Raw genomic sequence first — 25,819 nt, forward strand, 5'->3', positions numbered from 1 at the left:
ACTATTCCGTCAAAGAATAGTTGTCCGACCCGTCCTCATCGCCACGATAACTCACAGGACTTCCCTCACCAAAGTTCACCACCAAAAACACTAACAACAAAAAAGGGAAAGACAAATACGGACACACGCGTGTACGCCTACGAAATTGTATGTCTTACGAAACAACAAAACGTAGACGTGGTCGCCCACCAAAGGGCAGCTATGTACAATCCTCCAGCGATGATGACGAAGATGATGATGGACGGCCACGCAGACGTGGACGTCCCCCTAAGCCCAAAGGAGGAAATCCCAATGCAACCGTCGTCCCCAAGGATCTTTATTCGCACCGCCCAGTTCTTGAAGATGACGAGCTGAATTTCGGTGTGGTGGATCCAGAAGGAGAAAAAAAAGTAAATGAGTTGGGATACCTAAATGGTGGACGAGAGTATCGTTGTCGGACATTCACTTGTCTTGGGCGTGGCAGTCGACTTTACATGCTTTCTACGGAACCAGCAAGAGCTATGGGTTATCGAGACTCGTATTTGCTCTTCCTAAAACATCGTTCTCTGCATAAAATCATTGTTGATGATTCAGAAAAGTGGGATCTCATTGAGCGAAATATCATTCCACATTCCTACAAGGGACGAGCCGTTGGCATTGTCGCTGCGCGGTCTATTTTTCGCGAGTTTGGGGCTCGAATCATTGTCGGTGGTCGTCGGATTATTGATGACTATTGGGAAGCTGAGTATCGTGCCCGAGGTTACGCAGAAGGCGAACTCGCCGATCCTGATGACAAGCTTCCACCCCCGGGTATGCCCTACAATCGTAACCAATACGTTGCTTGGCACGGTGCTAGTGCCGTTTATCATTCGCAACCTTCTTCATATGATTCACAACATACGGCATTAACTCGCCGAAAAAAGAAAGAACTGCCAAAGGACGATTCATGGCTCCTTCAGCATGTGCAATCAGCTACAGCTTATAATCTGGACCTAGTACACTTACTAGAACGGAAAGTAGAAACAGGTTACTTTGAACCACACACAAACCTACTGCATGTTCCCGCGTCTACACAACCCACGAGTACTCGTTGGCGAAATGTAGCCGATAGCCATGAATTTCCACGACCAACGCTGAGTGTTGTAATGGACCTGCAACCTCTACCTGGTCCCCAAGTACATCTACTTGAAGTACCCGAAGAACTCATTGCCACATGCCCTCAGGCAGTCCAACAGGCCATTCGAGAGCGCCAGCAGCAAGAGCTCGCCCTTGCTATTAACACCTCCGTATAAATTTGCGAAGTGGGGAAATGAAAATGAACGCATAACATAAAAGTCCATAATGAACGTTGCTTTACATGTTTGTTGCGATATTATTGAGAAGGGATCACACATTAATTAAGTCGTACACACCAAAAACCCGCTTGCAAGCAACACCTTTTCACACTAAACCACACGAAGCAAAAAAACCGTACACATGCCACGGCTCCCATCAAAAATCTATGCTGTAAACTTTTTATTCTTTATTATACAAAGCTTTACCATACCAGTAAAGGTAAAATGAGTATTGTGGGCGCAACACATAAGCTGCCCCAATATTGATAGTAGTACAAAAGACTATTTCAGTCGTACAGAGCCCGCCCTAAGTAGCAACGTTAATTGTGACTCGCAGAGGACAGAGCAAAACCCCTGATCGTTCAAGAACAGCGGGGAATAGAGAGGGGAAAACCACGGACGAAGCGATAAAAAGATCACAGCGTTGAAAGCCGGACCTTATTCAACCGCACCATTCGTTTGCACACGTGCAGGTTTGAGGAAGAGCAGCTTGATGACGAGCTCGGTTCAACTCGAAAAGTCGTCTAATATAGCATGTTTGTTTGGCAGATGTCATAATTGGCTTGGGCCTCAACTGCTAGAAATGGCCACGAATTTGTAATAGTCAGAAAGAAGGACGAGCGGCAATTGAGGGTGTTGTCTATCCCATGAGACGACTGAACTAATTAGCAGCTGCAGCCTCGACAGGAACGGCTGTACGAGTGATCTGCTGGCCACTGCGAACAATACCGTTTCCTGCGGTGTCCTTCATGGGGATTTGCTTTCCAGCACCAGACTTCCAAACCTCGACCTCCATACCACCGCGGACAACGGCAACACGGTAATTGGCAAGAAGATTGTGGGCGCCATTTGTGTGGTCATACACACCGCCATTGAAGGCAGCAGTAGCATCTTTACCATAAGAAGAACGAAGCAAAGCTTGTCCGCCTGGGTGGTCAAAACCAGTCATGTCATGAACAACACCAGCAATAAGGACCAGAGGACGTGTCTTACTTTGCTCAAGGAACTCTTCAAACTCCATAACAGGAAGTTGGTCAAGAGGAACACCCCAGTTGAGGCGAGTACGCCACTTATCCAGCTGCTTTTGCTTTTGTTGGACAAGTCCCTTTTGAATTTCGTTCTTCGGGAATGTCTTAAGCTGAGAAGAAAGACCAACGAGGCTGCACAACCAGATGAAAACCTTGGTGGGATCGTATTGGTACCACTTGAGGGCATTACGGTAGTCGTTGGGGAAAGCGTGATGGAAGTTGTGATAACCCTCACCGAGAGTAACCAAGGCGGTCAAGACATGGTCACGAGCACTGTTCGTGTCGTCGAAGGGTTGATCACCGATCAAGTGGGCAAGAGAGTTTACACAGAAGGTAGCATGATGCACAAAGACAAGACGACAAACACCAGCATAGAAGAAACCTCCACGCCAATCGTTCCAAAGCAAACCACAGACAAGAGTAGGGAAGATAAATGCAGCGAAGAGCGCAATCTTGAGGAAACTTCTATGGTTGTGCATAACAAGAGGGTCAGCGTTCAAGTCGCTAATATCAGCACGGCCGATACGCTGAGGGTTTTGCTTAATAATCATCCATCCCATGTGAGCGTACCAGAAACCCTTCTTCACACTGTAAGGGTCACGATCCGTATCGGTGTAACGGTGATGAGCACGGTGATCGCGAGACCACCAACGGATGGAACCCTCGAAAGCAGCAGCGCCGCCAAACTCGAGGAAGCGTTGGAGAGGCTGGGAAGCCTTATAGCAGCGATGGGACCAAAGACGGTGATAACCGGCAGTAATTCCCAAACCACTGTAAAAATAGTACAAGAAAGCGAAAATCGCAGTTTTAGCGTTAAGCGGGGTCGTTAAAATACCGTAGAGAGCAATAAGAGGAAGACCAAAAAGCAACGGAACATGAAGCCAATTGAGATGCTTGTACCAATTGGTCAGTGTCCAAGGCTGGTCAATAATGTGCTTGGGGGCATTGGGATCCACACGACGTTGAGGAACAGAGGGCACGACGGGAATAACACCGCCAACCTTCTGTCTCTCAGCACGCTTAGACGCGCTTTGAGCCGTGGGCTGTGAGGATGTCGTAGTAGCTTGAGGAGTCATGCTTCAACTGTGACGACGAGATATGAAATAAAGTAATACACGTGGCGATAAAACCTGAGCACGAGAAAGTAAGCGAAGACAATGAACTAAAAAGTATCGTCGAACGCCTGAAAAAGTACACAAACTCGAAATATCAATGGATGTTCGAGCGGTTGAAAAATCAACTGAACACAGCCAAAATTGTTCCTCGTCAAATGAAGAACAGTAGGGCTTTAAAAAAAGTATGATCAGTAACGAGCTTTACGTGAAAACGCGTCGACTGAAGACCGTGTAAGGCAAAAAGTACAAAATTGTACAACAAGTCCCTCAACAATCGTAGTTGCTGTAGGAGATGCTTGTTTGTTGGTATTGCTTTGAAAAGCGTAAGAATTGGTCAGAGCCGTTGTTGGAAGAAAGAATTGCGCACGAGTCCATTCTTATAAAAGTCGTGTTGGAACCGTGAGATACGGATTACCGAGAGTACTTCGCTTTTACCACAATCCATAGTGGCCACCATACCCACGGTTCCATGACATCACAATCGCGAAAGTTAACCGAAAGCGAAACACGCGGGTGTGGCAGTAAGAGGGGTACTAAGCGAGAAAAATAGTGGTGCCTTGTTATTCGGAGTCTGAGTACAGATGGAGAAGCAGCCAGACTGGAGTCGATTAAACGAAGAATTGCGGCTCTTGCGGGCAAACACGCTCCTCGGAGTGACTCTGAGGCTGTCGTGAATACTGTTTTTCGGATTAACCGCAGGCGGGATTTTGTTGTTGGGGACCAGGGCTTGATGATGACGACTCGCGCAGGGGTGATTTCATAAGACCAATAAGCTGCGAGGCTTTCGTATCATCGTGGAGAGGAGTTTGGCTGGCTGTGTCCAATGAATGGCAAGTTATACGATTTAACACCAATAAGCTTATGAAGGTTATCTCGGTGTCCCGCTCACGGATACTACCGGAGGGTGTGAACAAAAGACGTCCTACGGTCTCTGCCCCGCCCCCGTCCGCCAATCCCAAGAAGCTTAATTACATCATGTGAAGAGGAAAGAAACGTTGTTCATATATGACGCAATGTTTTCTCTTAGCGTACCTTATTAAAGTTAGAGTTTAGCGAATGCAAAGCTGGTTAACGAACGTGGACATCCTTCCTTAGTGACAGGATTGTGGAGATAAACGCGCGACAGGTCACTCGCTGCGGGGACGTGAAAGTCGTTGCACTTTTGTCACTCGCTACACATCCACTTGAATTCCCCACAAAAGCTTACACCTGCAACACCAACAACATGCTGTTAACTAGGTTCATTACTATACATACAAAACAAAAATCGCGACTAGCAGTGGGGATTGTTTAACAATCACACCAGATTAGACAGCCAAAAACGACCAGCGAGCACAGCTCAAAAGCCGGGCGTTGGGCAAATCCGCTTTTTAAGAGCCTACAGCTCTTGGCTGGGTTTGGACATGTGTCCTGAAGTTTTGGGCAACAGATGATTGTGGATATTGGGAACGACACCACCTTGGGCGATTGTAACGTTACCCAAAAGCTTGTTCAGCTCCTCATCGTTACGAATGGCCAATTGCAAGTGACGGGGAATAATACGCGTCTTCTTGTTGTCACGAGCGGCGTTTCCGGCCAACTCGAGAATTTCAGCAGCCAAGTACTCAAGAACGGCAGCCAGGTAGACGGGAGCACCGGCACCAACACGTTGAGCATAGTTTCCCTTACGGAGCAGACGATGGACACGACCGACGGGGAAGGCCAAACCGGCCTTGGCGGAACGGGATTGTGCCGATTTGGGAACAGCAGCTTTGCCTCCAGACTTTCCTCCAGACATTTTGTTTCGGGTGCGGTAAATGCGACGAGACGAGTTTTGTGATTTAAGGAGCGTGTACTCTCAAAATTTCGACGAATGCAGATACGTGACTAACGTTCTTTCACTCCCTTAATGATTCGGTTGTGGTAAAGCGTGGCCGAACGGAGCGCGATCCTGCCTTTTATACTTCTCCCCGCGCGTTCCCGCCCCACCCTTCCCGACGCGTCCTGCGTCATGACGCCACGCGTTCTCATCTAATTCAGGGTTAGGGTTCTGATCGCGCTCTTAAGTATATAAGGCAACAGGGTCGTCGCACCTACCACTATCAACCACTGTCGCGACGAGCAAGCAAAGTTTGAGCTACTTTCGTGTTTAATCGACTCTAAATTCTACGACCCAGTTTCTGTGATTCACCAACTAATTCCTTTTTTTACACACAAAAATGTCTGCTGAAAAGAAGCCCGCATCCAAGGCCCCCGCCGGCAAGGTCCCCAAGGACACCATGAAGTCTGTCGACAAGAAGCGTGGTAAGAACAGAAAGGAGACCTACTCGTCGTACATCTACAAGGTGTTGAAGCAAGTCCACCCCGACACTGGTATTTCCAACCAAGCCATGCGTATTCTCAACTCTTTCGTCAACGATATCTTTGAGCGTATCGCCACCGAGGCTTCCAAGCTCGCCGCCTACAACAAGAAGTCCACTATTTCTTCTCGGGAGATCCAAACTGCCGTCCGTCTTATTTTGCCCGGTGAGCTTGCTAAGCATGCTGTCACTGAAGGCACCAAGTCTGTTACCAAGTACTCTAGCAGTGCCCAATAAACAGATTTATGAGTCCTGTCGTTAGCGGCAATTCGCTGCTTTTGACTGTTCTATATGAAAACGTGTCTTGCATTGCATTTGTTCTATCGCGCGCGTCGGCGCGTCTTTTCCCGTTGATTCCTTTTTTGTTTGTGACATTGTTTGCCCTGTATCCGGTAGACGAATGGGTCTAGACGTGGGTGTGCGCCTGTGACGTGTTGCCGACGCCTCTCGTTCCTTCTCGCTCGCGGTGCCGTGTCGGATTCGCATCGCACTGTATATCTTTCCCCCTTACCACTCCACTATATACCGCCGGTGCCGCTTTAAAGCGAATATAGGACGAGGAGGTGGAGCCGTGTCGCTCGCTAACAAGGCACTGCTGCTGTTTTATCCCTGGGTGCACGACCTCGTCTTCCCCTTCTCTCGCCCTTATTCCCGCGTCGGTTGCCTACGGTTATTCGTGGTCTGGCCGTGTGTACCTTTTCCTGTTACCATTCTCCTTTTTCTGGCGGTGAAATGCATGTTTGTGTTTGGACTCAAGTGCTGTTGGCCGATTCACCGTGTTCCCAGCGCCGGCGCTTGGGCGGCAGGTGATTGATCGCTATTTGGCTCTGTTCTACCCGCACTTTTGTCGCGAGTCAATAGGTGCGGCTCTTCCGCGCATCATGTTGCTATAGCTAATATACTGTGTTTTTTATGATACGAGTTGGGGCTGTGTGGTGGTGAGTTTTCTTGGTGCCTGTATTATATAAGTGATGGCAAGTGCTTGGTGGTAGTGAAGATTTGCAGAAATAGTGGTGTAGATCCCCCGCGTGGGGTATGTCGATCGTTGAACTGGTCCAACAAGTTGCGCGGCGCACATACTTTTCTTCTTCATGCCGTGCCCAAAATGCCATGTCCCTCTCCTACAATGACCCGTCCGCCGTGTATTACAATCTGCTTATTCTGGAAGCATCATTTCGTGAGACGTACCTTTCTCTGAGAGCGAGACGCTGGAAGTATCTTTTGTTTTTGAGTGCGATTTTCGTGTGGAACGCGAGTTTCTGTTACTGTGTGTTTTGGCAGCCATCAGTGTATGCGTTGCTTGCACTGCTCCAAAAGTTATGTTGTTTGACGGGTGTTGTTACTCTGCTACTCTTTTGTTTCTCGGGACTGTATTCAAGTACAATTGTTTATCCAACCAAATACGTCTTGTATACGAATAAGACGTTACGACTCTTCTACGTCCGGCTTGTCGTGACACCGTTCTCTCTGTTTCAGTGGCGACGGCCGCTTGATGCAGGTGTGCATCTAGTGTTGTCAAGCAAGGCTTTTGACATTGCTTTTATAGATGGATGGGAGTACTTCCGGACGCAGTACCTCTTGGCTCAAAATCGTCGTAAGAAGATGCGTCCACGCAAACAGAAGCGACCACCACGCAGACAACGGCCTCCACCAAGTTCCATGCGGACACGACGTCAAGCAGTTGGGGATGCCGACGGGACTGGTTCTTCTAGATGGGCTGAATCCATGATGCCTAGTGAGCCCCTTCGGCGTGTTACAGAATAGGACACGGGATGTTTAATGGCAGAGTACAACAAGGTCATCGTCAGTCAAGCACACACAGAGATCGTCCATTAGGTCATTAGAAGGGTGTGCGTGCGTATGAGTAGTGGACACCTTTTCTGTTTCCCTTATCGTATCGCTGTGCAGGCTTTTCTTCGCCGTTCCCTTTTTACTCTAGTTGTCTTTTTTCGTTGCCTATATTGCAACGCAACACATTCCTGTCCAATTCCTGCCAATTTCTTTTTTTTTACACCACAACCTATTCTCGCCTGTCCCCTTTTTCTTCTCCCCGTTCTTATTACACGTTCCTCTCTTACATCGCTCTTTCTTCACCCGTGCCCCAATTCACCGCAGACATAATTACGCGAGCTTACAGAGCATTTCTTCATTGTCACATTCACAGATTCCCTTCGAGCATCTCAACTACGTCTCTCGCTCTCATCTCCATTGTGAGGGCTTTTACATTCTTCTTCACACAAATTCTTATTTACCTAAGCCCTCCTCCTATCTCCCTCCACCTTCCTCTACGTTTCCCCACATATCTCCACATCTCCCCCACAATCCCCACATTTATGCTTTTCACCGCTCCCTTATTACCCCCACAATGGGATGCTGTCTGGTTCTCCTATAGTGCTCTCATCCTCACACCCGCTGGACTACAGCAGTGCCGTAGACGACCACCGCCGTCAACGCACTCCACACGTTTTGATCCTCCATCCTCCCCTCTTTCCCCGAAAAAATGCCACTGTTTTCAGAAGACGATGCTCCCGTACGTAGCTGCTTTTCCTCTCTGTCTTTTTACTAACTTTATAAGGCTCTGAAAAAGTACCTTGTCCAGGCGTTGGAACCTATGTAAGTGGCCTTGCGATATTGGACGGTTTCAGTTGGAATACTTGTGACAGAGGCCGAATTTGGTGGAAAATTGAAAGATTTGGACGTTTTCTTTTGTCCGATCTATCGCGATTCTAACTTTCCGTCCCGAAATTATCGTACTCAACAACAGCATTTTTTTCCTTTTCTCTAACACTGTTATACAGTTCTGATGCTGATGCCGACGTCTTGTCAGATTATGCCATGGCGTTGCTGCGTCATGAGTCTGCTGAAGAAGAGGTTCGGCAGCTGTGTTATAGCCAATTAGAGGATTTTTTGCGTCAAGAAACAATTCCTTTTGTTGACAAAGTGTTTGACGTTTTAAAGGAACGTTCATACTTGGAAAAAGAAATGAAAAGCCCTAAGGGGCACTTATCTACCGCAGCCACAATTCCTGTATCTGCCCCTCTTGCTGAAAAAGGACCAGTTGCTGCTTCTAATGAGCGTCCGAATGCTGCCAATGCGCAAGCAAATGCACCTCCCTTCGGCGGCCATCAGCATCCAACTCTTCCTGCGGGATTTATGCCCAATCCCTCTGGCCCACCTTTTCCCTTCCCTCTCCCTATGCTCAATCCAGCAGCGGCAGCAGCGGCAGCAGCCGCTGCTGCTGCGGCCGCTGCGTCGGGCGAGTTCTCTCCGTTCCAGGGTTCCAATAACTCTTCACAGGCGTCGCCTATGGATATCGCCAGTCCAGCTTCGCCATTTCCACCCCCTTTTCAACCTCGTGGCAGTCGGAGACGGTGTCGGGATTATGAAACGAAGGGTTTCTGTTTACGCGGCGATAAGTGCATGTTTGAACACTCTTCACAACCCGTACGTGTTTCCTCTCCTAATCATCAAAACTTTGCCTATGATCACCGCGCTCCTTCACGGCCTATTCAGCACTATTCTCCTCGCTATATTAAAGGGCCAAGCCGGGATCCAAGCAGTACGATCTTACAAATGCGAAATGTTCCACCCGAGTATCTTGACGAGCAACGTATTCGCGAATTCTTTGAAAAGTTTGGTCCCCTAGAAAAGGTTGAGCTGCATCAAACTCAATCTTATGCCATATTGCACTTTAAAGACCATGCTTCTGCAGAGGCGGCTTGGGGATCCCCGGAACCGATCTTTAACAATCGTTTTATTAAAGTTTTTTGGCAAGCAACCAACACGCCCTCTCGTGGTCCCCCTGGTCAACGTAGGATGACCTCTTCTCGTGTTTCACACTACACCCCTTATAGTCGTCCACAGCCTCGTGGTGAAGTTGTTCAAGAAGAAGATCCTGTTGTTACGGCTCAAAGCCCTGACTTCCTGAAGCGGGTGGAAGAAAAACAGCGGGCGTTTGAAGAGCGCCGTAAAAAGCTGGAGGAAAACAAACGCAAGCTTGAGGAGATTAATCGTAAAAAGCAAGAGCTGGCTTTGAGACAGCTTAAAGAGCAGCAAGTTTTGATGGAAAAATTGAAGAGTGCAGATCCTGCTTCTCAGAGCAAAGTTGATATCCTAAAGACACAGCTTGCTCTTTTGAAAGCTGAAGCGGATTCGCTGGGAATTCAAGTTGGTTCTCAGAATTCGCCCACTCCTTCGACTACTACTGCTACGAGCAAGCCGACTGTGTCGTACTCGCATCATCCAAACGCCTCTGTCGGTTATTCCCATGCACCTGCCCGAGGTCGTGGAGGACGGTTCTCATTTGCATCTATGTCGCTCGATAACCGGCCTCGACGCATCCAAGTCAACAATGTTTCACCCGACAAAAATGAGCTATTGTTGCAGCATCTTCTGTCTGTCGGTGAGTACGAGAGTGTTACTGAGCCCGAGCCAAATACTCGTATGGTAAATTTCCGTTCACGACGTGCTGCTGAGCAGTTTTACGACAATGTGCAAACTATAGATGGCCTTCGTGATATATCGCTTCAGTGGATACCGAACGGCGTTGCAGCAACTCAGCCTTCGGAAAATCAAACTGATGCAACTATGGGTAACGAAAGCTAATGTGGATTATGTTCTGTTATTTCCTTATCCGTGTATATATTAGACGTAAACTGATAGGTCTTCTTTTGGTCGCGTGTGGACACGTGTGATGTCTATCACATTTTCGGTCGTAGCTCAGGTGGTGAGAATGAGTGTCTATGAGTATAAAAGTTCGCTGAGTGGAGCCAATGTCCAAAGAGAATGGTTCTTATGGGGTTTGCTTATGGGTGATTGCGTTAGATGTCATTTTATGCGTGTCGCTCTGCACGACGCTTTGAAGACGAGTTTATCGAAATGCGTTTCTTTGAATGTGTCATTCAACTCAAGCTGTCCAAGCGGGGTAATATCTAAACTGTTTCTTTTTCCGTCCCGATGACATGAATAAGATGGAATTTTTTTGAATCAAACAAATCTTCTGTCAGTCATTCATGAGTTAATAGAAGTATTTTGTTTTTAATTATATTTACGTTTCCATGGTTTACTTACGGTTTATGGGGCTTTATGTGTTGTATTTTCAATTACTTCTCAAAGAAATTGTCCACATGCGGAATACATCTACCGGTCATTGTATTTCAGAACTACTGTGATGGTTATTATAACATTCTTGCCAATCGAGAAGTGTTGCTCTCCCATTGTTCGCTTATTTAACAAAGATTTTGTATCATTACAGAAATGTTTATTAATACAATACAATATTCAATAGTCAATGTGCATACAATGCTTCATGTTATCAACATACAGTCTTATAATTAGATTTGTACTAAACAAGCTTATATGCTCGTTTAACCATCTGCTGACCCATTCACCACTAATCGAGGCATAGTTTAACGGACGACAACCTCGTACGTCAATCAACTAAGCAACAAGCTTATGCCACAACCACTCAAGAAAAGCTTCAAGTTTACGTAACTGAAAGCCCTAAGGTGCCTGTTAATACTTGTAAGGTTGAATGATCTCATTCTCTCAATATCCTCTGGAATTATACACATTCCTTCAATCTGGTTACTGAATACCATTCTTCAATTGTTTTCTCGACAAATTGTAGATAATTGAAACCTGGAACATCCAGGTTTATAGAACTTTCGAGAGACAAAGCATTGGATTCCAGGCAATTCTTAATCTTTTTGATATTAGATTTTTTTTCACCAAAAAAAGCAGATCAACCTGTGCGAGATGTTGTCCGACAACGATATCCAAGCCTTTTATGGTCTTAGCAGTTTGAATCCCACGCAATGGGTTGATACAAAAAAGGAAGAACAGCATCTAGGATTTCAGGATGATGGATCCTTCAATAATGTCAGCATTTCTGACTCCTTGTCTAATTCAATGCGTCATCAGAATCAGTCAATGAGTGATTTGTAGGTTACAACTTCCAATTCGATTTACTAACTTATTATAGGAATACGCAACCTCTTGCTTCGAGCTCTGAAGAAATCAACACTGTAGATGATTTTGGTTTCATAAAATCAGATTCGTCGGGAGGAGAAGGAGTCAAAAAGAAATCGCTTCTTAAACGAAGTATCACCACTTCTGCAGTTCATCGTTCGTCACCTCGAAAGTTTCCTCCTCTTCCTCAGTCAACATCCTCTTCTAGTCCCAAAGCCAAAAAGAAGCATGTAAAAAGGGACCAGCTGAGTAAGCAGTCGAATGCTTCCGAGATGCTTGTTTCGTTGATCAATACACGTTTTCACGCGTTTGTTGCCGCTAAGGAAGTGATTGACAAGGTTTATCAAGAAATGGTAAACCATCTTGAATCTTCAAATGATCAGAACACGCCGTGGAAGAAAATTGATACTGATCTTGACAAGGTCTTGTCTACATTTCAATCTTCCTCACTTATTAGCTCACAGTCAAGTGATGTTGCATACGCAGACGTGCTTCTTGCAAAACGGTTTGCTCCATTGTTTCAATTACCTTCGCAAATGACAAGTCATTACAGAGAGGGAGCTTATGCGATACTCCAAAAGGATTACAAAGATGGAAGGGCCTACTATGAAAATGAGCTAGCAAAGTTCTTAACCCGTGGGAAAGATGATATCCAGTTACAAGTACTTAAGAATGCATGGAAAAAGTGTACGGAAACGACTGAGTCCATATGTCATTTGATTTGGGAAGATATATTGGTTTCCTTTAAGGATTACGCTTATTTCAACCAAATGCTGCTACACTTGTTGCGTTTAAATCCAAATCCATTAAGTGGAAGAGATCCGGTTCTATATGCTATGTTAAGCCAACAAAAAAATCTCCTTCGTCGTATGGAGGAAAGATTTACTGATTACGAGGCAAGTGTTGATCAAGAACGAGTGATGCTGAGTAAGTCTGTTCTTACTCGCGTTCCGCCTTCAGTCGTGTGGCGGGCTGTCACTCGTGGATGTAGTCTCAATAGCGTTCTCAAAGACTGGCCGGAATTACGAACAGTAAATTTGCTAGTGTCTTGGGCGCAGGATTGTGTTGCTGACATTTATCGATTGATTCAGGAGTTTAAGACTTGCGTTTCCGGTTATCTGTCCGGTCGTTTTCAGACAGAATATCCGGAAGAGGCAAAGAATTTTGGAAAGGATGCAAGCAAACTCAACACTGTTGCAAATAAATTAGAATCTGCACTCGTTGAACATGTTTCGGCATTTCTCGGAGACCGTGGCGAACGCCTTCGTATACGGGGAGCTTCTATTCTTACTCAACTTTATTGCTCGCTACAAATCGTCGAGCAGCTTAAGGGCAACTCAAAAACTGTGGTTTCCGAGGCGGCAGTTTACGCCTTATTGGATGAATGGGATGATTCACTGACAAGAAAGGATACAACAACCATTATATTAAAGGACAAAGGAGATACAGCTGCCGATGTACATTCCGACCCGTCAGTCGTTCTGGATATTCTAACAAAGCTTTCTGTAATTTACCCAAAGCCGCAGCGTTCTGAAGTCGTATCTGCGATTCACGCTATGTTCTACAAGGTTTTTTATTACCGTATCAAGCCCTCCTTCAGTATTCCTGAAATCATGGATTGGGAAGATCAAGTGAGAGATGCTACAAAGAATGGTACCCCCATTCCAGAGATACCAAAGGATATTTTGGAAATGAGCACATCTGGAGACGAATTGTTTGCCCATGGACAACGTCTCGTGGAACTTTCTTCTTCTATACAGTCGCTTCAACGAACGCTTTTGCGTTTGTTCCCATTGAATGCACCCGGACAACCATTGGAAGCGCACTTACGAACGGCTATTTCTGAAGCACGGGATGCGTATGCTGCTCATTGTCTTCAATTCCTCCACAAGCGGATGACATCGAAGTACCTAACATCCCCCGAACTGCACAATGATCCAGCTACAGTGAACAGCTGCGTGCATGTTTTCGATGTGATGCTGGACCACACATACGAAAAAATGCTCCGCAGTTTCACGCCTCAGGAAAGTGTGCGCTGGTACAAACGCTCTGTATCGGTTTCTCTTCTTTACTTGCAGACGCATGTTGAACTGCAGCAGGAAGACAAGCAACGTATTCGCAATAAACTGGCGCAGGCGGGCCTTGGCGAACTCTCTCAAATTTAACGACAAGAATGAACTTAAAAGGTAAGCATAGTTAATAAAATTGAAAAACAAGCACGAGAAAATGAATCGAAACAATAGAAATAACATTAATGAACAACACGAATTACAAACCTAGCTAAATTGGAAGAATGAGGAAGAAAAAAACAAGCCAACATTTTACGAAAACAAGGCATTATAACAGTTAACACGACGCTTATAGTAAAATGCTGGATTTTTTTCCAAAGATTCCCGAAACACGCAAAAGCATGAGTCGGAGCGGTCAGGGTTGTAGTTTTCAACTAGCAATAACGCCATCTCGGAAAGGATCCTCACTGATAAGCGTAATACCCGTGCACAAAGATGCCGAACAGCTGAGCAGAGGTGGTCCTTTTATAGCAAAATTTGATAGTCACTAACCCTACCCTAACTAACATCTCACCTTTTAGCTCTCCTCTACCATACACATGCAAACTTGTGCTTGAAATTTAAACATCCCCACGCAGTATACTCTGTATAGTAATGCATGGTATACGGATTTCGGTGATTTACTTTCTGAACTGCAAACTATATATCGATTTAAATATACAAATTTTTTTTGTTATGCTGTTGCTGAATTTGAAGTTACAGTGTTTGGTGTTGTTGTCGTTAACTGATCTTCTTCAACGGTAGTAGAGTCGGGCTGTTTCTGGATGTTTGCTCTAGATACTCGGATTGTTCGGTCATAGATAGTTGAGTAGTCCATGTTTTTTAATGCTTCTTCAACATCTTCTCGATCTTCGAATTCTATGTAGGCGTATGCTTTTTCAGCTACAGTGAAAAATTGTTAGTAATGAAAGACGATTGATTTTTACGTGCGTCGTTACAGTCCCGCTGTTGCATACGTACATCTTCCAGTATTGTGAACAATTATTGAAACAATTTCTCCGAACGGAATGAAAGCATTGTATAAAAGCTCTTTAGTAATGGATTTGGGTAGATTTCCTTTCACGTGTCAGTAAAACAGAACTACACTGGCATGAAATACTATACTCACCAACATAAACTGTTCTTTTGGCATCGGTAATCATACTTCATTCGTTAAGTGTTTCTTAATGTAGTGGTAATGTTGTTGTCTTGTGACTTTATGAACTCGCTTGAATTACTCTTTTAACGTGTACACACACCTTTGACCGCAGGCAGCAGTATCCTGTGTTTTTCTGTGGTGGTGTTTTTTTTTGGGAATGCTACACCAAATAATGATCGGCGAATAGACGAATACTAAGCGATGTTTAGCGAGTAAGAAAAGGATTAAGAAATAGAAATGACTTCGTAAATCTGACTGAAATATGTTCGGTAGCGTTTAGATATGAAGGACAGTACTCGCAAGCTAATTAAGCGTTTGAACATGCGACATTGGGGAAAGAAACTGGTTTAGCCAGAACTCATCATACTCTCAATGAGTTCTTTCATGGGAGAATACTCTTTATCGTCAATCAAGCTGGCTCGTTAGTATATGACAGTCATGAAAGTAATGCATACTCGTATTCCTTGCAGAAGAAGACAAAATGTTTGAAAGAGGTATTCAGGTAGGCTTCTAACTCCATGGCTACCATTACATGGAAATGAGAACAGTAAATGTGGGCGTAAATTCGGAATAATCGACGAAATATCTGTCGAACTACCTTTTTAAAGTGCTTGGGAAATTCGAGACCAATTTCTGTAGGGAAAAGTTTTCTGTCGTCAAGCTTGTGTTGCGTCCAGTCAAGTAGCGTATTGATGTAGTCTGGAGCACTCATCTGAGTAGGTTTAGGATAGTTCGTCTCATCTTGCCAGTAGTATTCAACGTTTCCGCCTGCAGTCATTCGAGGGCAAGTGGCTTCCTGGCAGAATTCTGTAATTGTTCCATACAGCATATTGATTTGAGTGTAGAAATCCATGGCTAAATTTATATGTGAGTAAATGAAATAGCAAGTAAATAGAACATTAACTCTCGTATTTCTTCGTACCATTCATAGCAATCCATTCGTTTACATCTTCACCTTTGGGTAATTTAACGGCTTCCATCAACGAACCCGAACCTAAAGTTGCTTCTGCATATTGACGAAGCTGATACTGCTTCGTGCCAGCTTCTGGCTGTCTCACACGAAACGTCTGTGATGATTTTGTGCCAAACGCAAACATTGTCGATTTCTTTGTAATTATAAATCAATGAAGGCTACTGCAAAATGAAAGAATGGAAACGTAAAAGAAGTAATATGAACGGGTATATTGGCTTGGAAATAAGTGCAATGACGAGAAATTTTCGATGTTTGTATGTTCTGTGCTTTTAGGCCGGGTCCGGCGAACGAGGAAGAGAGGAGTAACTGGAAAAGAGGAACAGCGTTCGCATCAACAAGACGATTGTTTGTGCGTATACATTAATAGCATTCCAAATGAAGTGCTAGGTACTTATTAATTTATGGCTTTTATTGTTGTTACGATTTTACAAAAGGGATTTATCAATTTGCAAGTACTTTTCAGTATTTAGGGATCTCACTATTCTGTGAATTAGTGTTGAAATAGAATCTCAGGAACTAGTTAGTTTATGTCTATATTAATAAATAACGGTCAGATGTTGCAAGATTGATGCAGACATTGGTAGAGAGTTTAAAGGATACTAAGAAACAGAGGATGTTATTAGTATAGCTTTCAATTCGTAAACTCTAACGTGGATAACATTCTGCTACAAAGTGACTGCAGATGTGATTATTCTATCAATTATTGGTAATGGATGTTGAATACTTTAAATTTTGTAAGAAAACCCTAAAATTTGCATTCATACAAATTTAAGAGCACGCATTACGTACAGACAAAAACTAGATGTTACGATTTCGTAAAGTCCGGATCTTTCAACCCGGTGTACCACCTTGTGGGCACAAGAGTCAACCTCGGATTTTGCCCACTACGTAGGCCCAACCAGAATAGCATTACCCTTAAGAACTTGTCAATTTTTACACACTCACAGCAGAATTGAGCTGCTTTCCTTTTGGAGCTAAGGCAAAAACATAGGGTTCCCCCCAGTATCACTTTATTTCACTTTTTGAAAATGACAACGGCGAAGTATAGGGCTAAGAAGTGGCTAGTACTCACGTACATGTTCACTGCAACAATATGTGTTTTCGTTACACAAATTCTTGGTCTCCCTCTCTTGTTATTTGGAAAGAATGTGTTTCGCAAGTACATTTCTATTACCAAAAAACTGTGCGGTGTTTTATTTGCATCAATGACTGAACTATTTAGTCCAACGCCTGTGACAGTTTATTACGACGAAGAGCTGCGTAATCAGTTTTTCCTGGATAGAACTGGCTGCCTTGAGAGTATAGTGCCGCCAAGAACAGTCGTCATTGCCAATCACCAACTGTATTCTGACTGGGTTTACCTCTGGTGGATGGCTTATACCTCAAATAATCATGGAAATATCTTCATCATGCTGAAGGACTCGTTGAAATGGGTTCCCATTCTTGGATGGGGTATGCAATTTTACCGGTTCATCTTCCTTTCGCGCACTTGGCAGAAAGATCAAAAGACTATGCGTCAGCGTTTTGACAAAATTCGTGATCCGAAATTGCCAGCGACTTTAATTATGTTCCCCGAAGGCACCAATCTCGTAGAAAACACGTACAATCGTAGCGCGAACTACGCAAAGAAAATTGGCGTGCCTTGCCCAAAACATCTTATGCTTCCTCGTGTCCGTGGTTTATTTTTCACATTACAACAGCTGCGTGATACCATGACATATCTATACGACTACACGATCTGTTTTGAAGACATAGCCCCTTGTAAGTATGCTGCGGATAAATTCCCTCTGTCTGCACTTTTCTTTGACTCTGTGCGCATTGATCGTGTGCATATGTATGTTCGCCGATTCCGCATTGAGGATATCCCTACTGATGAAGCACTGTTCACCGATTGGCTTTACACAAGATGGTTGGAGAAGGACAAGCTTGTTGATGAATTTACGAAAACAAAGCGTTTCCCTTGCTCTAAACCGCTTAGCACAACAATTCGTTTAAAGAGAAAACTTGAGATTCTTCCAGTTTATACTGTTGTTATCTTCGTGATCGCCTTCTTCATTCACTTATTTAGGTAAGCTGCAATAACGGAACTTTAATACCGATATGAAACGAATACTCTTATGAACACAAGCATCTCTGGTCCCATAATCTCATGTTCAGTGGCTTTCGTATTCCGTTAAGTGTTTATTTTGAATCGACACTTTCGTTAAATCATGTACTTTCGAATACATCGAAGATTCCTATAAAGACACTTGCTGTTACGTTGACTATGATTTTTTCATAACCACTTGTCAAGTTCTTGGGTTTTTTTAGGAACATGGGATTTACTATTCTGTATTATTTTAAGCATATGTTTGAGTATGTTTAAAAATATGCAATTTGAGTTTTCCTTGATGCCTATACTGTATTTCCAGTTTTTTTTTTCTGCTGCTATAGCCCCTAGCGATTAGAAAATACTAAAGATTACAATTTCTCACTTTATCCGTATGTCAACTGTACTAACAACTTATGAAAATATAGCGGAATGAGGAGTTGACTACACATCACCAAAACTGCATTCCATAGTATAACACATATGGTTGTATAATAAAATATGAATTATGAGCTTCATTATTATGGTTTGTCGTATAGTTAAACCTTCATAAGGGTTATTTAAGGTGGGGAATTTATATAAAAAACCAACTGTCTGAGTATAATCTTTCTTAAAGCTGTATACTTATCTATGTTACATTCTCAAAATGGTTAGGGTTTTACATTTATTTAGATAGCGTTTTTAGTTTCAATACTAATTAAAGAAATATGTTTCTCTTGAACAATTAAACAGCTACATACACTCATAGAGCTTATTCACCTTTCCCATATTATAACTCTCATTTACATCAATTTAGGTAATGAATATTGGAGCCGGAATTGCGGGACAGTTTATTTAAGTCTGTTATGGAAGACGACTTGACAACATGAATTTTTAAAACTAAGGATTACGTATGATATGTTATCGTTGATTTAGTTAGTATTGGAATTTCACTTTTTGTTTCCTTGTTCGGACCAATTGGATTTACGATTTTAAAATGTGGACTACTAAGTCTTAAGTATCATTAAAGCAAGCACTTTTTACTAACAAGAACTATAGTTATTACTAAACATAAATAATTGATTAGTGTTACTATCTCGCACTATAGATTTTGATATTACGTGTACAAACTAGTGATCAAACCTTTTTAGATTCTACAACTTTGCCAGATACTACAGCTATGATAAATTAGCTTAATATAATATTATAAGATAATTGCAAATGGTAATCAAAGGACTTCTTATACAAATCTTAGAGTATTTAGAAGGAAATTAGATATGCACAACTGCAAGTGGTTAACAGTGACTTATTATATTCAACCCAAGATTACTAAGCCCGATCACCAAGTAGGCAACATAATTAAACTAAAATCATCCAATTGCGAGACCTAAAATATTTGGCAGGAACATTGCTGTACGACTTTCTCCAGATACCAATAACAATTTGTCCATTATCCACTTTGGTCACAAATTCAGTCAATGAATGCATTGAAGTTTAAGTGAAGAAGACACGCACGATAATACATTCGTGGCTGCCTTCTAAAAATATAGTAACTTTAATGACTACAGGACATAATTTCAAAGCTACCTGTAACGATAAGTGATTGACGCGCAAAAAATAATTGGGTTAAACACTCACTTAGCATAACGACACGAACTTTGGGTAATTACTAAATGGCGAAAAAATAGTAAAACAAATGATTAGATAACAGAAGCAAGAGAAGGAAAAACATTGATACACTTTTATTAGAGATATTCTTTTATATAGTTTCACTGGGTTCGGAATGTATTCATTGATGAATTAAAGTGAATCCTAAATAATCGTTTAGAAGCCATTAGCTTTTAATTTAGGAAGTAGATGGAAATAACTGCGCATTTAATGGTAAGTGCTTTTAAACAGTACAGGATGAGAAGGCGAAATTCTTTTCCATAGAATTCTTCTTTATTTCGAGTTTAGTATAGCAACTGAAGATAACAACGTTGTCACGGGGAACGATTTCTCATACACAGCTGAAGGTAGGACCTACTTAAGCCGTTTCTCTAAACTTGGATATCCTAATGATACAATTAACTCATTACTTTTCTATTTTCACATTTTACTATTTAAGGTTCAGTTAAGCGAACCTTGTTGACAAACTAAGTGAATAGTTTCATCACCGTTTAACACATTAGAATTAATCTCTTGAACCAAAGTCATGTGACCATTGAAATACAACAACACGACGCGAGTCACTATGTCCGAGCGGTTAAGGAGTTAGACTTGAATTCGTTCAGGCATCTAATGGGCTATGCCCGCGCAGGTTCAAGTCCTGCTGGTGACGGGACGCTCGAGGTTTCCAGTCTCGTAGCTTTTTTTTTTTTTTTACGCAGTCTATTTTGACTCATTTTAGTAAAAATACTTAAGATTCGGCTTGCAGTTTGCACGTGCTTTAAATTCAGAAGAACTGAGAGTTGTGAAACAATAAATAGCTATTTTAGAGAAAGTATTACAGCCAATGTGCGGACAACTTCGTATACTAATTGTTACCACGTTATTTTAATTTTTTTGGTAAGAGTTTAGGATTCAAATTGTCGCATCTTTGAGTGAGGTTTTGGAGCTGCGAACAAGCGAATATTTGAACACACCAGCACAATGTCAATTACAGTTATCAACTCTAATTAAATAATAGTAGGTATTATTTTCGATAAATGGTAAATATCCGCTGCTGATTGAAGGTTTATTCAATGATTAAAGTTGCCTTTAAGTTACTTTTCGCAAATATCAATTAAGGTTTATATCAAGCGAACATCAAATAACAAATGTCTGTAAGAATGGGTATTTTACTTCTGGAATTGTAACAAATACAAAAAGAGTCAATATGATAGATTCGCTTCATTAAAACACGTTTGTCGCTAAAAAAAGTTAGGGTTGATATTAAAAAAGATCCGGTAAAGAACGATGTGCTAAAAGAATAAGGCAATAGACCATGCATGCGGCTTAGCCCCATTTATATAATTGTGAATTATTATTCCTTAACATGCTCCATGACTTTGTATAATTTGTTCATTGATCATTAGTTTGATATTACTCATTGAATATGGATAAAATGACTCCTGATACGCTTGTTACTAAAACAACTGAGTGAGAAAAGCTTTTTTGGTATCGTTTTTATTCAAAGGCCCGCAGGCGCACTGTTTCATCTTAATCAGACGGGACACTTCGTTGTAAATTTAGGTTTCCAACAAGTTTCATTAGTATTATTATACACAAATTGCTTCCAAAAACTATGAAATGCGTAATAAAATTACCATAAACGTTTGTATATTATCTGAGAGTTTTTTCAATTGAAAGCGTTTAGTTATAGGAATGAGAGAGAAAAGACTATTGGTTATTTCGTCTCAAGCACAATCTTAAAGCTACGGCATTTGATACAATGCTTAAAAAACAAAGTCTGCCGTGTATGTGTTTAGAAAGGACCTCATGCTGAAATTAACTTCACTTGAGCTCAATTTATTCCCGACAAACGCCAAAGTGATTCTAGCATTAAAAAAATAAGAACAATAATGCAGCGAGCGAGGTTCGAACTCGCGCGTTTATCAACAGCAGAGTTTCCATCGACCGCTCAGTCAACTTAAATCTGCCCCCTTAGACCACTCGGGCATCGCTGCCTCAGATGCCCAATGTGTTTTGGGGGACGTCTTCTTCTACAATTGAATGTTGTGCGTCAATAGACTACTCTCTTTGAGAGTGTCTAACTGTGCAGCTGCACAATGAGGACGGTCTTTAGTTGCTACTAGCCTTTTTTGAACTTTGCTTGGTCGCGATGCTGAGAAGTTATTCTATATCTCAATTATTTGTTTGAGGAAATTAGTCGTCACTCTCATCTAAATTTCCATAGTGGAAAGAGGTTCTGTGTTGATGCCCGAGACATCAGCTATTGGTCCATTACCTCCCATTTACCGACTTTGTTGCAGAATCGTTTGCTGAAACCCAAGTTTCCATAGGAGAAGGAGTGGTGTATGTAATGTCTAAACGAATGCTCTTTAGAATCTAACGGTTTTAAGGTTTATCTCATAATATTAGTAGTTGAACATCATTATTGCCGACAATTTCGGCTCGTTTCCTTTTTGTTTGCTTCAATCTATATGATCGAAACGAGAAAGAAAATGATTCGGATTATTGGGGAAAAGTTTCTTCTTTTCTTCCGTCTCGATATAGAGCATAATTATTTAAACCATCAATGTACCAAAACGAAATACTAGTGTAATAAAACACAAGTCAATAACAGTGGACTCATGACTAATTGAATACTCTAACAAATGACTCGTATATTCCTCCTTTAACTGAATAATATGATGTTTTCTTCTCGTTCTTCTCGTCTTTTTTTATGAATGTACGAAATGAGTTTTGAAATGGTTGCGATGTTACATTTCGGCATTAAAATCGAATTTATACGCAATTTTTATATGTTAATTCTTGTCTTGCTTCTTATAACATCTCATTACGTCTCTTTTTCTTCCGAGTTTTGCATAACATAATCAACCAAAGCCAATGTACAATGATTATTGCATGTCAATTACCCGAGACTGGTTGTTGAAATCAATCTTCTAAAACTAGACTAAATACTAATAATATAGCTTCACGTAAAATACACACTCTACTTGAAGTTAAGTGTGAAGGTTCAGAAACTTGCCTGTCGTTTAAACTTGCAAAGGCAGAACACAAACCAGAGTGTAAGGGCTCAATGACATTAGAACTAGTACATTCGTAGCTGGAAAGAAACCTAGTAAGTATACCTACTCAAATTACTATCAAATAACATTATTATAAAAAAATCAATGATGACTGTCCGACCAGTACTTTGTTATTTGCTACTTTTTAGCTTCAAATGAACGTTATGTAGTTAATATGCCGTGACACAAATGTGTTTGTATAATCTCATCCTTATCGTCTATGACCGTAATTACTTAGAATTGTAAGAAATAACTAATTGTATGCACTACGCAAAATCCGGATTTACACAACTTGTCGACACTAGTAGGTAGTGAGGCTTGAATCTTACTTAAATGTCTTCACATAGTTTAGAGGGTGAAACTTTGGTTGATATTACAGCTCTCAGTATCGAAGGCAAAGGCTTACTGACGCACAACATTCAATTGTAGAAGAAGACGTCCCCCAAACCACATTGGGCATCTGAAGCAGCGATGCCCGAGTGGTCTAAGGGGGCAGATTTAAGTTGACTGAGCGGTCGATGGAAACTCTGCTGTTGATAAACGCGCGAGTTCGAACCTCGCTCGCTGCATTATTGTTCTTATTTTTGTTGCTGCTTTCAGTTTCTTTTCTTTTTTCTTTCGTCGCTTAAGGAATTGTTGTGCTCGCTAGATTAGATTTCCAACTAAATGACTACGAGTGAAGCATTTTAGTCTTTCTTAGACAGACGCGCCAGTGTTATCAAACGATATCAAGGAATACTAACAAATTCCGAGGTATTGACTGCCTAATATAGCAATTGCGCTATGAATTATCTCATACTACAGGTTCTCTGAATTTTGATGTTATAATATTTTCAAGTCATAGAAAAAAAAGAAATGAATGCAAGGAATATGTTTAGGCCGCGTTGTTTAGTTCAAAGCCTAGGACATCCAAGAACCCATTTTTATGTTAAATCAAAACAGAGATATCGTGCATTGGGTTCGCTAGACACAAACCTTAAAATACTTCCTATAGAAATCTAAAAAAATGGTCAAATTGTTGAACAAAATTTTGGCGAACGGTCAGCACTAACTTGAAATGATATCGCTGATTATTTTTATGCTTTATTATCAGTATTGGTGACTGTAATAACTATAAACAGTTGGATTCTGTTTCTCGCTTAATCGAATGGCCGAAACCTTATATTGGAATCACGAAAAATCAAACCTTAAAAATCCATAAAATGAAAAGTAAAATAATAACTGAACTCTGGCTAGCTTCATGAGTAAATGTAACAGTTACTTTAATACAATACTATTTTCTACTGCTACAATTCACCAACTTCCCCGACTGTGTCTCAAGCGAGGATTCAGATCATTTCACTAAAACTAGACAAAATAAACGCTGTTGTGTTTCGCTTTAAAAAAAGACGAAAAAGCTGCGCAACAAAATAGCTTCGTCACCAGCAGGACTTGAACCTGCGCGGGCATAGCCCATTAGATGCCTGAACGAATTCAAGTCTAACTCCTTAACCGCTCGGACATAGTGACTCTTGAATTATCACGGTTCGAGGCCAAATATGTTTAGTTCAATTGAAGATCCTTGTTCGTTGGCTTCAAACAATGAATAACTTATTTCTTAAAACCTTTCCAATAAGCTTCAGTTAATAAATCCTAAATGTTATGTTACGCGCAATATGTTCTAAAAGTTAATGTTGAAAGAAACAAGTAGTGTGTAACGGATTGTAGTCATTGAACTCTTGCATATTTATATTACCTTTTCAATTGATAATATCTTTGGTTACTAATTCAAATTTGTATTGTTTGTTGATTTTATAAAGAAACAGAATCCAATAATTTTACAAGATGTGTAATATAAAGCAATAACTCGATATTTTCTTTCAATAGTGATGAATGCCAGTGAATGCTTAGCTATTCAATTTAAGAAACCAATCAGTTGAATGAGTTTTACAGTACTCAAATTATATGATATAATATAATAAGCTCTGTGACTGATTTGTCACGGTTCGAGGCCGGATATGTTTAGTTCTATTGAGGATTCCTGTTTGTTGGCTTCAAACAATGAATAACTTATTTCCTTTAACCTTTCGAAGCTTCGGTTAATAAACCTTATTTGTTATGATGCGCGCAATTGTTCTTGAAAGTTATTGTTGAAAGGAACAAGTAGTGTTCAACGGATTATAGCCATTGAACTCTTGCATATTTATATTAACTATTTAATTGATACTATCTTTTGTTACTAATTCGTATTTGTAATGTTTGTTAATTTTTGAGAAATAAAATTCAATAATTTTGCAAGTTGTGCAAATGTAAAAGCAATAACTCGGAATTGCTTCGTAATAGCAGTGAATGCTAGCGAATGCTTAGTCATTCAATTTAAGAAACCAATCAGTTGAATGATTGTTTCATTCCCAAGTTTAAAAGTACTCGGAGGCAATGACATAAGTTCATTTGCTCCGTGACATGATTGTGAGAGGCTCCCGTGGCCTAATCGGCTAGGGCATATGACTTCTAATCATGGGATTGTGGGTTCGAGTCCCGCCGGGAGCTTTTTGTATTGCTTTATTATTAAGCAATACTTTTTAGGTCTCTTTTTAACTTTGTTACGTGCCATCGAGGATAATTTCAGTTTTCATACCCTTATACTTTCATATTCTGTGTTCTCGGAACGTTGACTAATAAATCACTGTATCTGCCAATTAATTTTTGAGTATCCCAAGATCATACACAAACTCCTATACAATGTTAAATAAACTAATAATTGACATCAGTTTTTTACAAAATAAAATCAATTGCATCTACAATATTAGTACTTTAATAACCATTATGCACTTTATGACAAGTTACCGTAACAAAGAGTAGCTGTTCGACCCGTACTATTCGATACGCTCTCAAGAACTACTGAGTTTGTCGTTAAGAGCACCCGAAGTGCACGCAAATAATCGTTTTGTAATAATTTCAAAATAGCGATTAGAGTCCGTTCGTGGTAGCCACGAAGAGAAAAATGTAATCATAATATTACTAAGATATACAATTATGAAATAAAACCAACAAAATTTGGACATTCTTTTTGTATAAGCTGTTTGCATTCTTTATTATTAACCTTTTGAGTTAC

At 41.4% G+C, this 25,819-nt stretch overlaps 10 protein-coding genes and 5 non-coding genes across 15 annotated transcripts; 9 read left to right on the forward strand and 6 right to left on the reverse strand.

Annotated features, from left to right (window-relative positions):
* Positions 1-18: 18 nt before the first annotated feature.
* On the forward strand, positions 19-3,213 carry SJAG_03944 (RSC complex subunit Rsc7). Its single transcript, XM_002175030.2, has one exon. The coding sequence runs from the start codon at positions 150-152 to the stop codon at positions 1,269-1,271; it is 1,122 nt and encodes a 373-aa protein (XP_002175066.1). The 5' UTR covers positions 19-149; the 3' UTR covers positions 1,272-3,213.
* On the reverse strand, positions 1,478-3,832 carry SJAG_03943 (acyl-coA desaturase). The gene has a single exon (XM_002175029.2). It carries the CDS (start codon positions 3,415-3,417, stop codon positions 1,975-1,977), a length of 1,443 nt encoding a protein of 480 aa, XP_002175065.1. The 5' UTR covers positions 3,418-3,832; the 3' UTR covers positions 1,478-1,974.
* An 850-nt stretch (positions 3,833-4,682) lies between these two features.
* On the reverse strand, positions 4,683-5,366 carry SJAG_03942 (histone H2A alpha). Its single transcript, XM_002175028.2, has one exon. The coding sequence runs from the start codon at positions 5,231-5,233 to the stop codon at positions 4,835-4,837; it is 399 nt and encodes a 132-aa protein (XP_002175064.1). The 5' UTR covers positions 5,234-5,366; the 3' UTR covers positions 4,683-4,834.
* A 106-nt stretch (positions 5,367-5,472) lies between these two features.
* Positions 5,473-6,671, forward strand: SJAG_03941 (histone H2B alpha Htb1). The gene has a single exon (XM_002175027.2). It carries the CDS (start codon positions 5,655-5,657, stop codon positions 6,030-6,032), a length of 378 nt encoding a protein of 125 aa, XP_002175063.1. The 5' UTR covers positions 5,473-5,654; the 3' UTR covers positions 6,033-6,671.
* A 234-nt stretch (positions 6,672-6,905) lies between these two features.
* Positions 6,906-7,559, forward strand: SJAG_03940 (Nem1-Spo7 complex regulatory subunit Spo7; the record flags this gene model as incomplete). The annotated part of the gene is made up of 1 exon (XM_002175026.1): positions 6,906-7,559. One exon carries the CDS (start codon positions 6,906-6,908, stop codon positions 7,557-7,559), a length of 654 nt encoding a protein of 217 aa, XP_002175062.1.
* Positions 7,560-8,214: 655 nt separating this feature from the next.
* SJAG_03939 (RNA-binding protein) lies at positions 8,215-10,400 on the forward strand (the record flags this gene model as incomplete). Its single annotated transcript, XM_002175025.2, has 2 exons — positions 8,215-8,325; positions 8,371-10,400. Exon 2 carries the CDS (start codon positions 8,631-8,633, stop codon positions 10,398-10,400), a length of 1,770 nt encoding a protein of 589 aa, XP_002175061.1. The 5' UTR covers positions 8,215-8,325; positions 8,371-8,630.
* Positions 10,401-11,155: 755 nt separating this feature from the next.
* Positions 11,156-14,049, forward strand: SJAG_03938 (exocyst complex subunit Sec5). The gene is made up of 2 exons (XM_002175024.2): positions 11,156-11,737; positions 11,779-14,049. Exons 1-2 carry the CDS (start codon positions 11,553-11,555, stop codon positions 13,928-13,930), a joined length of 2,337 nt encoding a protein of 778 aa, XP_002175060.2. The 5' UTR covers positions 11,156-11,552; the 3' UTR covers positions 13,931-14,049.
* A 306-nt stretch (positions 14,050-14,355) lies between these two features.
* SJAG_03937 (RNA-binding protein) lies at positions 14,356-15,046 on the reverse strand. Its single transcript, XM_002175023.2, has 3 exons — positions 14,943-15,046; positions 14,795-14,890; positions 14,356-14,716 (listed from the first exon to the last, which is right to left on the reverse strand). The coding sequence occupies exons 1-3, from the start codon at positions 14,974-14,976 to the stop codon at positions 14,508-14,510; spliced, it is 339 nt and encodes a 112-aa protein (XP_002175059.1). The 5' UTR covers positions 14,977-15,046; the 3' UTR covers positions 14,356-14,507.
* Positions 15,047-15,319: 273 nt separating this feature from the next.
* SJAG_03936 (Sid2-Mob1 kinase complex regulatory subunit Mob1) lies at positions 15,320-16,069 on the reverse strand (the record flags this gene model as incomplete). The annotated part of the gene is made up of 3 exons (XM_002175022.1): positions 15,320-15,386; positions 15,428-15,827; positions 15,895-16,069. The coding sequence occupies 3 exons, from the start codon at positions 16,067-16,069 to the stop codon at positions 15,320-15,322; spliced, it is 642 nt and encodes a 213-aa protein (XP_002175058.1).
* A 904-nt stretch (positions 16,070-16,973) lies between these two features.
* Positions 16,974-18,226, forward strand: SJAG_03935 (1-acylglycerol-3-phosphate acyltransferase; the record flags this gene model as incomplete). Its single annotated transcript, XM_002175021.1, has 2 exons — positions 16,974-18,013; positions 18,103-18,226. The coding sequence occupies 2 exons, from the start codon at positions 16,974-16,976 to the stop codon at positions 18,224-18,226; spliced, it is 1,164 nt and encodes a 387-aa protein (XP_002175057.1).
* Positions 18,227-20,240: 2,014 nt separating this feature from the next.
* SJAG_16236 lies at positions 20,241-20,333 on the forward strand. Its single transcript has one exon. It is a non-coding gene; the product is annotated as a tRNA-Ser (tRNA).
* A 1,223-nt stretch (positions 20,334-21,556) lies between these two features.
* On the reverse strand, positions 21,557-21,660 carry SJAG_16237. The gene has a single exon. It is a non-coding gene; the product is annotated as a tRNA-Leu (tRNA).
* Positions 21,661-23,190: 1,530 nt separating this feature from the next.
* SJAG_16238 lies at positions 23,191-23,294 on the forward strand. Its single transcript has one exon. It is a non-coding gene; the product is annotated as a tRNA-Leu (tRNA).
* Positions 23,295-24,141: 847 nt separating this feature from the next.
* Positions 24,142-24,234, reverse strand: SJAG_16239. Its single transcript has one exon. It is a non-coding gene; the product is annotated as a tRNA-Ser (tRNA).
* A 946-nt stretch (positions 24,235-25,180) lies between these two features.
* Positions 25,181-25,254, forward strand: SJAG_16240. Its single transcript has one exon. It is a non-coding gene; the product is annotated as a tRNA-Arg (tRNA).
* The last annotated feature ends 565 nt before the right edge of the window (positions 25,255-25,819 follow it).

Source organism: Schizosaccharomyces japonicus, assembly GCF_000149845.2.
Source record: "Schizosaccharomyces japonicus yFS275 unplaced genomic scaffold supercont5.2, whole genome shotgun sequence".
In the NCBI taxonomy this organism is placed as follows: Eukaryota; Fungi; Ascomycota; class Schizosaccharomycetes; order Schizosaccharomycetales; family Schizosaccharomycetaceae; genus Schizosaccharomyces; species Schizosaccharomyces japonicus.

Bases quoted from the DNA above. Each gene is read 5' to 3' on its own strand.
- SJAG_03943 (XM_002175029.2), bottom strand. From the start codon at position 3,417: ATGACTCCTCAAGCTACTACGACATCCTCACAGCCCACGGCTCAAAGC.
- SJAG_03944 (XM_002175030.2), top strand. From the start codon at position 150: ATGTCTTACGAAACAACAAAACGTAGACGTGGTCGCCCACCAAAGGGC.
- SJAG_03942 (XM_002175028.2), bottom strand. From the start codon at position 5,233: ATGTCTGGAGGAAAGTCTGGAGGCAAAGCTGCTGTTCCCAAATCGGCA.
- SJAG_03941 (XM_002175027.2), top strand. From the start codon at position 5,655: ATGTCTGCTGAAAAGAAGCCCGCATCCAAGGCCCCCGCCGGCAAGGTC.
- SJAG_03937 (XM_002175023.2), bottom strand. From the start codon at position 14,976: ATGATTACCGATGCCAAAAGAACAGTTTATGTTG. The intron at 14,891-14,942 runs GTGAGTATAGTA...GACACGTGAAAG, and splicing joins CAAAAGAACAGTTTATGTTG to GAAATCTACCCAAATCCATT. The intron at 14,717-14,794 runs GTACGTATGCAA...TTTTCACTGTAG, and splicing joins TGTTCACAATACTGGAAGAT to CTGAAAAAGCATACGCCTAC.
- SJAG_03938 (XM_002175024.2), top strand. From the start codon at position 11,553: ATGTTGTCCGACAACGATATCCAAGCCTTTTATGGTCTTAGCAGTTTG. The intron at 11,738-11,778 runs GTAGGTTACAAC...AACTTATTATAG, and splicing joins AATCAGTCAATGAGTGATTT to GAATACGCAACCTCTTGCTT.